The sequence below is a fragment of the Salvelinus sp. IW2-2015 genome, unplaced genomic scaffold (genome assembly GCF_002910315.2).
Source record: "Salvelinus sp. IW2-2015 unplaced genomic scaffold, ASM291031v2 Un_scaffold2670, whole genome shotgun sequence".
NCBI lineage: Eukaryota > Metazoa > Chordata > Actinopteri > Salmoniformes > Salmonidae > Salvelinus > Salvelinus sp. IW2-2015.
Genome location: NW_019943976.1, coordinates 15,417 through 28,146, shown reverse-complemented (window position 1 = coordinate 28,146; position 12,730 = coordinate 15,417). Strand labels below are relative to the sequence as shown.

Here is a 12,730-nt window from a genome sequence, read left to right as displayed (position 1 = left end):
ATTCATTCTAAAATAAAAAAATGTCAAATGAAATGATATTGAACTCAGAAGTTCTATCTGGATCAAGTGCCATTCTTGGCCAATTCACCTTTTTGTTTTTACCTTGGTATAATTTTGGTATCGTTCTGGTATCAAGTYTCGTGWTGAATCCAGTYTCATGATACTAAACCTGGTATCGAAGTCAAAATGCTGGTATCATGACAACACTAGCCTACAATTGAGTTATTATAATCATAGTTTCCTGAAAGCGTTGTAATACTATGAAGAAAAGATAATTTCCACGAAAATAATAAACATTCGTACCTAAAAGTGACCTCGGGCACAGGGCACTTGACTCCATTGTGGAAGGGCTGTTTGAGGGAGATGGTCTGGCTGGACTGGTCCACAGACGACACCTCACCTTGGTACACCCCCAGAGTTTCTCCGCAGTTTATCGAGACCAGACTACCCAACCAGTCTGCAGCCATGCTGTCTGGTGACGAGTCAAACCATGGTGAACATGAACACATGTCATGAGAACATTTGAGTTTAAAGTTGAAATYTTATCTAGCTGACGTTGACAGCTTGCTAACAACATGGCCTCTGACGAGGTCTCGTTTTCTCGTTCAGAATGGCAATACATGTCTTATTGTTTCATGTAGAAAAGTAGCCTACCTTTGGTGATATTCCGTATAACGACTGTTTTAATTTAATATTTGAGCAGTTGCCCAAAATGGGCTATTATAATTAAAATGATCAAAGCAAGCGTCCTTAGCTTTGTTTCAGAAGCATGAGCTAGCGTCGCACAACTTCCGGCGCACGTAGCCAAATACATTTCAAAATAAAAGTAGGGTTGCAGACATGAAATACACAATACACAATGACGTTTATGTTTTTGTTATCACATTTAATTTCATGGAGTGAATATTGCTTTAATATATATATATATATAATTTATTAAGAGGCTAAGCCGTGGCCTCCCTAGTGCCACAGTGATCTAACACTTCGAACCCACCGGTCGGTCGTGGTGCAAAATATGTAGCATCACCGGGATATGTATGCAAAAGTTCAACATTCACCTTCTGCTACCATTTCTGTTAAGCCGTCTACTCATACAGTTTGACACATACATTCGATAAATCTAATTTATGCACCACACCGAACGCACTGCAACTGCCTCTGCAACGCAACACTGCAAGGCAAACGCAGCGATTCATTGGAATTTAATGTAATTATGGMGTACCAAAATGCAATAATGCTGTCGGTGTGTTCGAAGCGTAAGACACTGCATCACTGTGTTAGCTGTGCCACTAGAGATCCTGGTTCGAGTCCAGGCTCTGTCGCAGCCGGCCTCGACCGGGAGACCCATAGGGCAGAGTACAATTGGCCACGCGRCAGTGTTTGGCCAGCAGGGATGTTCTTGTCCCGTGTCGCACTAGCGGGCGCATGCACGCTGACATGGTCGCCAGATGTACAGATTGCTTTGGCTGGATTCCGGGTTAAGCGAGCATTGTGTCAAGAAGCAGTGCGGCTTGGCTGGGTTGTGTTTCGGAGGACGCACGGCTCTCGACCTTTGCCTCTCCCCCATAAGGGAGTTGCAGCGATGGGACAAGACTGTAAAGGGAGAAAAAGGACCCCAAAAAAAGAGTCTAAACTGGGGGGGTTCTAAGCATGTGGAATTGTTATAAAATGGTCATACCATAGGCAATTTAGATATTTCATTTAGAATTTTAGAACCCCTTTAGWTTAGGTATAAAACAAATTAGACAGTACCAGTCGAAAGACACACCAATTCCAGGGTTTGTCTTTATCTTCTACATTGTAGAATAACAGTGAAGACATCAAAACTATGAAAAAACACATATGAAATCATGTAAACTCAGCAAAAAATGAAAACGTCATCTCACTGTCAGCTGTGTTTATTTTCAGCAAACTTAACATGTGTAAATATTTGTATGAACATAACAAGATTCAACAACTGAGACATAAACTGAACAAGTTCCARAGKCATGTYACTAACAGAAATTGAATAATGTGTCCCTGAACAAAGGGGGGGTCAAAATCAAAAGTAACAGTCAGTATCTGGTGTGGCCACCAGCTGCATTAAGTACTGCAGTGCATCTCCTCCTCATGGACTGGCACCAGATTTACCATTCTTGCTGTGAGATGTTACCCCACTCTTCCACCAAGGCACTGCAAGTTCCCGGACATTTTGGGGAATGGCCTAGCCCTCACCCTCCGATCCACAGGTCCCAGACGTGCTCAATGGATTGAGATCCGGGCTCTTCGCTGGCCATGGCAGAACACTGACATTCTGTCTCAGGAAATCACGCACAGAATGAGCTGTATGGCTGCTGGCATTGTCGTGCTGGGAGGTCATGTCAGGATAATCCTGCAGGAAGGGTACCACATGAGGGAGGAGGATGTCTTCCCTGTAACGCACAGCATTGAGATTGCCTGCAATGACAACAAGCTAGTCCGATGATGCTGTGACACACTGCCCCAGACAATGACGGACCCTCACCTCCAAATCGATCCCGCTCCAGAGTAAAGGCCTCGGTGTAACACTCATTCCTTCGACGATAAACGTGAATCCGACCATCACCCCTGTGAGACAAAACGGCGACTCGTCAGTGAAAGCACTTTTTGCCAGTCCTGTCTGGTCCAGCGACGGTGGGTTTGTGGCCACGTTGTTGCCGGTGATGTCTGGTGAGGACCTGCCTTACAACAGGCCTACAAGCTCTCAGTCCAGCCTCTCTCAGCCTATTGCGGACAGTCTGAGCACTGATGGAGGGATTGTGCATTCCTGGTGTAACTCGGCAGTTGTTGTTGCCATCCTGTACCTGTCCGCAGTGTTATGTTCAGATGTACCGATCCTGTGCAGGTGTTGTTACACGGGTCTGCCCCTGCAAGGACGATCAGCTGTCCATCCTGTCTCCTTGTAGCGCTGTCTTAGGCATCTCACAGTCAGGACATTGCAATTTATTGCCCTGGCCACATCTGCAATCTCATGCCTCCTTGCAGCATGCCTAGGGCACATTCACGCAGATGAGCAGGGACCTGGAAATCTTTCTTTGGTGTTTTTCAGAGTCAGTAGAAAGGCCTCTTTAGTGTCCTAAGTTTTCATAACTGTGACCTTAATTGCTACCGTCTGTAAGCTGTTAATGTCTTAACGACCGTTCCACAGGGGCATGTTCATTAATTGTTCATGGTTCATTGAACAAGCATGGAAACAGTGTTTAAACCCTTTACAATGAAGATCTGTGAAGTTATTTGGATTTTTACGAATTATCTTTGAAAGACAGGGTCCTGAAAAAGTTTAGTAACAAAAAAGTGTTAAACAAGTTATTCAAAGTAGCCACCTTTTGCCTTGATGACAGCTTTGCAACACTCTGGAATTCTCTCAACCAGCTTTAAGAACAGCTCAAATAAGCAAAGAGAAACGACAGTCCATCATTACTTTAAGACATGAAGGTCAGTCAATCCGGAAAATTTCAAGAACCGAAATAAATGCTTCACAGAGTTCAAGTAATAGACACATCTCAACATCAACTGTTCAGAGGATGCATGAATCAGGCCTTCATGCTCGAATTGCCGCAAAAAACAACACTAATGGACACCAATAAGAATAAAGACTTGCTTGGGCCAAGAAATACGAGCAATGGACATAGACCGGTGGAATCTGTCCTTTGGTCTGATGAGTCCAAATTTGAGATTTTTGGTTCAACTGCCGTGTCTTTGTGAGACGCAGAGTAGGTGAGGATGAGCTTCCACATGTTCGGTTCCACCCGTGAAGCATGGAGGAGGAGGTGTGAGGGTGCTTTGCTGGTGACACTGTCTGTGATATATTTGGAATTTAAGGCACACTTAACCAGCATGGCTACCACAGCATTCTGCAGCGATACGCCATCCATACGGTTTGCGTTATAGTGGGACTATCATTTGTTTTTCAACAGGACAATGACCAACACACCTCCAGGCTGTGTAAGGGCTATTTGACAATAATCAGAGTGATGGAGTGCTGCATCAGATGACCTGGTCTCCACAATCACCTAACCTCAACCAATTGAGATGGTTTGGGATGAGTTGGACCGCAGAGTGAAGGAAAAGCAGCCAACAGTGCTCAGCATATGGGAACTCCTTCAAGAAGACTGTTGGAAAAGCATTCAGGTAAAGCAGGTTGAGGAGAATACCAAGAGTGTGCAAAGCTGTCATCAAGGCAAAGGGTGGCTACTTTGAAGAATCTCAAAGAAAAAACAATATTTTGATTTATTTAACACTTTTTTTGGTTACTACATGATTCCATTTATGTGTTATTTATATTTTGATGTCTTCACTATTATTCTATAATTTAGAAATAGTCAAAATAGAGAAAAACCCTTGAATGAGTAGTTTGTGTCCAAATTTTGACTGGTACTATATAAATAAATGATTAGATAAAATATTGAATTTGGCTTAACCTAACTAGCCCATAGAAATAACACAATCATAAATCGGAAAAAAAAATGACAGTCCAACAGTTTTTCATAAGGAATAAAGTTTTGAAGCGTCTGTCAGGTATCTAGAACATATAAAGAAGCTCAGCAAATATATATATTTTTTTACATATTTAAACCTTTTTTGTGGGGGGAGGCACAAAAATACCCACAATTCCATGAATTTAAACCGGTACCGGTTACTTCTCTTGTAGGAGAACACATTTTGTTTGAGGAATTCCCCCTTTTTCACAGTGGGGTTTCACATTAGTTTGTAAACCGAGAGGTTCGGAATGCATCAACAGAAGTTGTCACATCAGCGTTTTTCCGATTCAGTCGAGTAGAGGCAGCGGAGAATCTATCATTGTTTGTTAGGTCTCCCCTGTTCCATAGAGCGGTCATGGGTTCACAAACACAGCTGTAAGCTCCGCCACCTTCCCACGCAGATATTCGGAAGGCCGCCATTGGCAGATGCGGAGGCGCCATAGGCAGATGCGGAAGGCCGCCATTGGCAGATCGGAAGGCCAACTCCATTTGCAAGATTTCGGAAGGCCGCCATTGGCAGATGCGGAAGGCCGCCATAGGCAGATGCGGAAGGCCGCCATTGAATCGGAACGCATTGGAGGATGCGGAAGGCCGCCATTGGTCAAGATGCGGAAGGCCGCCATTTGGAAGCATGCAGTGGATTGAGACACATCCAATACAAAAACAAAATATCTCTATCTTAAACTGACGGATTTGATGGGTATTTTTTTGTATCATGTTACTTAGATTGACGCACTGGTGCGTCAATAGACTCTAGGGGGATTTATAATGTGATGATTTGACAGTAAAGAATAACTGGTTTGGTTGATAAAATACTTGTTAATTACCCATGAAGTCACATCAGATATGGTGTGAATGAGAGGAGGTCTATATGACTAAATACAGAGATGTATTGCGTTCATGACTACACACGTGATTTATGTGCGACAACTGACTGAGCTGGAAGACATTTTCTCTCAAAGCTAACACCGACAGGTAACTGCCAAAATAAAGGAAACACGTGTGTAAATGAGGGATACAAAGTATATTGAAAGCAGGTGTCTTCCACACCGGTGTGGTTCCTGAGTTAATTAAGCAATTAACATCCCATCATGCTTAGGGTCATGTGTAAAAATGCCAAGTTGCCCATTATTTTGGCTACAATGGCTAGAAGAAGAGATCTCAGTGACTTTGAAAGAGGGTCTCAAAGGAACATAGTGTGTGTGTGTGTGTGTGTGTGTGTGTGTGTGTGTGTGTGGTGTGTGTTGTGGTGTGTGTGTGTGTGGTGTTGTGTGTGTGTGTGTGTGTGTGTGTGTGTGTTGTGTGTGTGTGTGATGTGTGTGTGTATGTCTCAGTCACCAGATCTCAACCCAAGTGAACACTTTTGGGAGATATTGGAGCGGTGCCTGAGACAGCGTTTTCCCAACACCATCAACAAAACACCAAATGATGGAATTTCTCATGGCAGAACGGTGTCGCATCCCTCCAATAGAGTTCCAGACACTTGTAGAATCTATACCAATGAGCATTGAAGCTGTTCCGGCGGCTCGTTGTGGCCCAACGCCCCTGTTAAGACACTTTATGCTGGGGGTTTCCTTTATTTTGGCAGATACCTGTATGTTATGATCTCAGTGGCGTGCAGTATTTCRCGCTGTCCTGTTGAGACAGAGCAAATAACAGTGTGTTATAATACAGCTCATTGTCAAGTCATCATTCATCTCACACCCGTCATGTCCCATACCAACATGCAAACACAACTTCCTTTAAATCATGTGCATACCGTCGTCTTTATTCATATCTATACAATAGGTTTACTTATTCCAAATGACGTTAAAGATCGTGACTAATGCCATATACCTGAATACATCAATCTTACTGTAATGTTTTGACAATGATTACTTTACCATAAACATGAAACACAAATATTTATTTCACGATGCTCGGTTGCAATGTGTGAGTGAATCAATTAGTAAATGTACTCGTTTTTTTTTTTTTCATGTCAAGCGTGGGTCTTGATAGGCTCCACAGAGTGGTGCTCCTGTCATCTCATCGTGTCAACAAACAGTAGGCAGGCTGCTGAAGCAGTGAGGTCACAGGGAGACAATGTAGCCGGCCCAAAAMATTGGACTTAGCTCACCCACGCTCTGCAACGCGCGTCCCTCTGTATGCGGGTAACCATGACTACCGTCTGCCAGGGCTGCACTCTCAACAGCTCCCTGGCTCCCACAATCAGGGCAGCTGAAGGACAGCGGTAGGGACAGAGCTATTAAACAAGAGAGGGCTTGAACAGCAAGGTAAGAGACAGCTTTCTCATATGGTATACTTACTCACTAAAGATTCTGTTTTCTGGTTATGGTAAGTATATTTAAAATGTTTATTTGCCATTCTAAAATATTAGTTACTTCTTTGTGTGCTTATTAATAACAYTAGGCCACATGTGAACTGAATGGAGATGTAATACATTTACTCAGTGTACAGAAGGTTAATTCACACAGAAAACATTTGTTATTGCGTCCACATTTGTTTTCCTTGTAAGGGTTTGTTTTTTTCAAATTCTATTTGACTGCAACACAAACACAAGGCATTTGGAGTCCAGTCAGTGGTGTTATAATTAACTGCACTGCATTGTTAAAGATTGGGTGTGAACTCAGAGCAGAACAAACAAACACTGGAAAAGTCGAGGCATGTTTTTTTCCCCATGAATAGTAGTAATAATAGCAGACTACGAACTGCCACTAACATGAGACTCAATCAATCCTTGTCCCCTTTTTCCACCCTCTGGCCAGGGGCCTGTCGATACAGTCTGTGCCGGATGGACTTGGCCCAGCTATGGGGGGGTGAGGACCGCGGCCTCTCCCCCGTGGAAGGCAGGGATGAGTTGGGAGGACTGGGTGTTAAACCCTTCAGTCGTTCCCTCATCCCTCTCAGAGACTCTCGTCCACTCGTCCTCACCGATCTGGACATGTGGGACAGCAGGTCTCACTTTAAATCTCAGGTAAGGAACGATTTGTGATTCATGTAGGTGACTTATAAATTTGTGTTATGAATTAATTATTTAGATCATGMTGAGGCATTTTTGAGTGATGTTTTGTTCTGTTAGTCCTCAGCATGGAGTATGGCAGGTATGACTGGAGGGTTCCTCTCCAAAATGAGCACCYGGTGAGAACAGAAGCTTTTTTGTAGCCTTAAAGACATAAAGTTAGTTTTTAACCTCTAGGTTGTACTTCTATTCAAGGCTGCACCTTGCCTCTAGGTTGGTTTGAGCACTGCCTTTCCCTTTAAAAAAGGTAGGTTTACTCAAAGCGTCTTGTATAATTTGATATTGATGACATCTGTTTAATGTGTCCTAGCACCTCCGTTAATGGCAGAGATGGTGGCTTCAGCAGACAGAGTGACCCAGGGCTGGGTAAAAGAAGATGGCAGTCGATGTCTCGCCTGGCCCCCGAGGGCGCCCCCCGGTCCCTCTCCCCTGTCTCCCCAGGGGTTGAGCTGAGAGCAGCCCTGGAAGAGAGTGGCTTTAGGTATGAGCCTTTATAACGCCTTATAACAAGGTACTTAGAGAGACACAACATATTATAACCCTTTATAATGCCTTATTATAATGTTATTAGATATACATAACCTACTGTATTATAAGCCTTATGACAAGGCATTATAAATATCATGGATAAATATAAGGTATTTATGTTATCTTATTATAAGGCACTACTTAGGGAGACATAGAATGTTATAAGCCTTATAATAAGGTATTATAAAGTCTCATATACACTTATAACCAGTAATAAAGCTTCTACACCGTGCTTCTACTCCTGCATTGCTTGCTGTTTGGGGTTTTAGGCTGGGTTTCTGTACAGCACTTTGAGATATCAGCTGATGTAAGAAYGGCTATATAAATACATTTGATTTGATTTGATAAAGCATTGTATCTGCAGGCGGGCAGAGCTGGTGCAGAGGCTGCGGGAGGCCCATGGACGTCTTGACAGCCAGACAGACCTGTTGAAGAACAGACACACACAGCTGCAGCATAGCAGTAGTACTGCACAGCTGCTGGAGATGAAACACAAGGTAAGTGAAGGATCTCTGGACTTAAAAAGAGATATACTGCGGTTTAATGATTCAGAAAGTCTACTGTCTCTGTGTACACTCTGAACTGGTCTTTAATGGTCATCTTGTACTCTTAACTTCTATCCGGTACAGCCAGAGTACCCTCTCAAGGTTTCTTCCTTCTTGGAAGTTTTTCAACACCATTGTACCTGCACTTGCTTTTTGAGGTTCAGGCCTGGCCTTGTCTGGTTTCTGGGGTTCAGGCCTTGTCTGGTCTTTGCGGTCTAGGCCAGGTTTTGTCTGGTCTTTGGGGTCTAGGTCAGGCTTTGTCTGGTCTTTGGGGTCTAAACCAGGTTTTGTCTGGACTTTGGAGTCTAAACCAGGTTTTGACTGGTCTTTTGGGTCTAGATCAGGTTTTGTATGGTCTTGGGGTCTAGGTCAGGCTTTGTCTGGTCTTTGGGGTGTAAACCAGGTTTTGACTGGTCTTTGGAGTCTAAACCAGGTTTTGACTGGTCTTTGGAGTCTAGATCAGGTTTTGTCTGGTCTTTGGGGTCTAGGTCAGGCTTTGTCTGGTCTTTGGGGTGTAAACCAGGTTTTGTCTGGTCTTTGGGGATCAGGCTCACCCTTCAACCCGTTTGTCCCACAGCAGCTGGCAGATGCAGTGAGTGCTCTTGAGCAAGAGAAGGAGGCAGCTGAGTTGAGCCGGTTTGAGGAAAGCCGACGTCGAGGAGAACTGCAAGACAAGTGAGTACAATGACTAAGCCGCTAAGAATGGATTTCATGGTATTGAATGAGTTCATGCCATTCCCAAATCCCCGTGTAGATGAACAGGACAGCTATTCACCATGCAGGGGCCATTTCCATTTCAATTCAGTCATTTCAGAAAAATATATAATTTCACTTCCTGAATGGACTGAATTGAAATGGAATTGACCCCAACTCTGCTATTGACCTCAGTTTTCAAACCTGATATAAAGAACTCCCAAAAGAGACGTCAGTAAATTCCATTTATATGTACATTTGAAGGGTTCTTCAACTGGAGAGGGACATGTCGAAGATGAGATCGTCTCTCGAGAGAGGGAGTGTTATCAAACCTGCGGCCCCAACAACTAACAACAACCCACTCAGCAGGACCTTACCTGTTACACAACAAGACTTGTTCAGAGAGGTACACTGTTTAACCTCATTGTAAAAAAATTWATAAAATAAAAAACTCTTTGGGTCCTTGATCTGTTTGTGCAACTCCTCTGATTGTTGTCATAACGACCATTAGAGCTGATACAACTCAAACAGATCTGGGACCAGGCTACTTGTGGATAACCTTGTTTAAAGTAAAAACCCCACGTATGGTTCAACTTTAAAGCAGCACTACATCCATATGGATGATTTGACAGTGTGTCTGTGTGTCCGCGTGTCCGTGCAGGGGAAGCAAAAAGCAGAGAGAGAGCTGTCCGGACTGAGAGAGGCCCTCAGAGAGGCCGAGGAGAGAGCAGAGGCCCTGYAGACAGAGAGAGACTTTCATCAACTACGCACCTCTAAAGAGGTGAGTCCAACAACTAGCCTCGTCTAATGGAGTTTCTGTCCCAAATCATACCCTATTCCCTGTAGTGTCCACGACCTTTGACCGAGGATTAAAGGCCCTAGTCTGTCTGTGTAGTCTTGACAACTGCTGTGTTCATTGTTAACATTTTATTTTATTTTAAATGTGACCTTTCTTTAACTAGGCAAGTCAGTTAAGAACAAATTCTTATTTACAATGATGGCCTACCGGAGAACAGTGGGTAACAGCCTTGTTCAGGGGGCAGAACGACAGATTTTTACCTTGTCAGCTCGTAGATTCGATCTAGCAACCTTTCGGTTACTAGTACAACGCTCTAATGAACAGGCAGCTTTTAAATCACTGATGTACAACAGGAGAAAAAGGGGTCAGAGAACACTTCCTTGTGGTACTCCACAGTTTATACAGACTCTTCTATTCCTATTCATCTTTGTATCTCCAGCCCCATTCTCTCCCTACCTCCCACTCTGTGTCTCCAGCCCTGTTCTCTCCCTACCTCCCACTCTGTGTCTCCAGCCCTGTTCTCTCCCTACCTCCCACTCTTATCTCCCAGCCCTGTTCTCTCCCTACCTCCCACTCTGTATCTCCAGCCCTGTTCTCTCCCTACCTCCCACTCTGTATCTCCAGCCCTGTTCTCTCCCTACCTCCACTCTGTATCTCCAGCCCTGTGTCTTTCACCTACCTCCCACTCTGTATCTCCAGCCCTGTTCTCTCCCTACCTCCCACTCTGGTCTCCAGCCCTGTTCTTCTCCCTACCTCCACTCTGTGTTCTCCAGCCCTGTTCTCTCCCTACCTCCCACTCTGTCTCCAGGCTACAAAACACATGCTGCAGCACTTTTCACCTACCTTTCTCTCCCTACCTCCCGCTCTGTGCATCCAGGCTCAGAGGACAGTGTTGAACCAGACAGAGGAAGTGAACCAGAGACTGGGTCGTGCCTTGCAAACCCACAGTGAGCTGCAGGACCAGCTGAGTGAGGCACGCAGTAAGCTGGGTCAGGCCACTCTGGTGAGTGGCAGGGTTGGGGTCAATTCCATTTCATTTCAGGAAACCTTTATTCATCACTCAAAGGGACATACAAGCATTAACTCTAGTCCTGGACTAAAAAAAACATAGTCAATGGACATTCTTTTTGAATCCTGAGGACTGAGTTTAATCAGTGTCTGGGAAATCAACCCAGAGTCCTCTTTCACTCCACTGACTGGTCCTAACCACCCTCTCTGTCGAGCAGGAGAGGGACCTTCTGACCTCCAAGGTGTTGCGTCTGGAGGACAGTGTGGAGGACCTGAAGATCAAGCTGACCGGGGCCATGTCTGACAAGGACCGCTTACTGCAGGTCTCCATCCATCCTCTGTCTACTAGCTAAACTCTGTTGCCCCAATCCTAACTTCACATCCATGCATGATGAGTTATCGTGCAAATCTTCCGTTTACATCCAAGGCGTAATCATCGAGATAAGGGCATGCATCTCGAGTATAACGATGCAAAGATCCAAAGTATTTGTGCATAGATGTTTTGTCTTGGTGAACACCTGCGTATGTTCTGTCATGTATGCTGTACAGGAGAAGGCAGACCTGCACCAGCACGCTCAGGATCTGGAGCTGCAGTTGGAGAGGGCCCAGAGAGGCAGGGAAGGCTACACAGACCAGGTGTGTGAGCTCAGCAACCAGCTGGCCGAGGCCAAGGCCCACACCAACAGGCAGGGGCAGGAGACTGTGCAGATGAAGCAGGAACTTCTGACTGTGACAGAGGTGTGAAGTTTGAAAGAACTTGGTTTGGTTATGGACTGTGACGTAGCGGGTTTCAAAATTCAGGGAATAAAAAAAAAAGGGGTGTCAAGGCCGTCGAATGAAGAGGACCAAGGTGCAGCGTGGTGAGCGTACATATTCCTTTATTTATATGACGCCGACATAAACAATAAACAATGCAAAACAACCGTGAAGCTAAAGGGCTATGTGCCACAAACAAAGTTAACCTCCCAAAGACAGGTGGGGAAAAGTATGGTTCTCAATCAGAGACAACGATAGACAGCTGTCCCTGATTGAGAACCACACCCGGCCAAAACATAGAAATACAAATAATAGAACTAAAGAACATAGAATACCCACCCCAAATCACACCCTTTCCATATATATTTACCATAACAATGCACCCTAAAAGGGGAAACTTTCCATATATATTTACCATAACAATGCACCCTAAAAGGGGAAACTTTCCATATATATTTACCAGAACAAGTGTATGAACGGCACCTAAAAGGGGAAACTCCATATATATTTACCAGAACAATACACCTAAAAGGGGAAAATTTCCATATATATTTACCAGAACAATGCACCCTAAAAGGGGAAACTTTCCATATATATTTACCAGAACAACGCACCCTAAAATGGGAAACGTTCCATATATATTTACCAGAACAATACACCCGTAAAAGGGGAAGCTTTCCATATATATTTACCAGAACAATGCACCCTAAAAGGGGAACTTTCCATATATTATTACCTTCGGAAAACAATTGCACCCCCTAAAAGGGGAAACTTTCCATATATATTTTTACCATAAACAATGCACCCTAAAAGGGGAAGCTTTCCATATATATTTACCATAACATGGCACCTAAAAGAGGAAGTTTCAATATTAATTTAAACC

The 12,730-nt window shown here is 44.1% G+C and overlaps 1 protein-coding gene across 2 annotated transcripts in view; it reads left to right on the top strand.

Annotated features, from left to right (window-relative positions):
* The first annotated feature begins 359 nt into the window (after window positions 1-359).
* Window positions 360-12,730, top strand: part of LOC112074519 (cingulin-like protein 1) — a 24,344-nt gene continuing 11,973 nt past the window's right edge. Inside the window, exons 1-12 of one of the 2 annotated variants that reach the window (XM_070440574.1) lie at window positions 360-493; window positions 6,483-6,772; window positions 7,265-7,473; window positions 7,579-7,637; window positions 7,829-7,999; window positions 8,411-8,543; window positions 9,169-9,266; window positions 9,549-9,690; window positions 9,946-10,065; window positions 10,961-11,086; window positions 11,310-11,414; window positions 11,641-11,829. In XM_070440574.1, the coding sequence (XP_070296675.1) occupies window positions 7,291-7,473; window positions 7,579-7,637; window positions 7,829-7,999; window positions 8,411-8,543; window positions 9,169-9,266; window positions 9,549-9,690; window positions 9,946-10,065; window positions 10,961-11,086; window positions 11,310-11,414; window positions 11,641-11,829 (1,326 nt within the window). In that variant the 5' untranslated portion in view covers window positions 360-493; window positions 6,483-6,772; window positions 7,265-7,290. The remainder of the gene's footprint in view (window positions 494-6,482; window positions 6,773-7,264; window positions 7,474-7,578; window positions 7,638-7,828; window positions 8,000-8,410; window positions 8,544-9,168; window positions 9,267-9,548; window positions 9,691-9,945; window positions 10,066-10,960; window positions 11,087-11,309; window positions 11,415-11,640; window positions 11,830-12,730) is intronic. The other variant, XM_024141684.2, reaches the window with a different exon arrangement.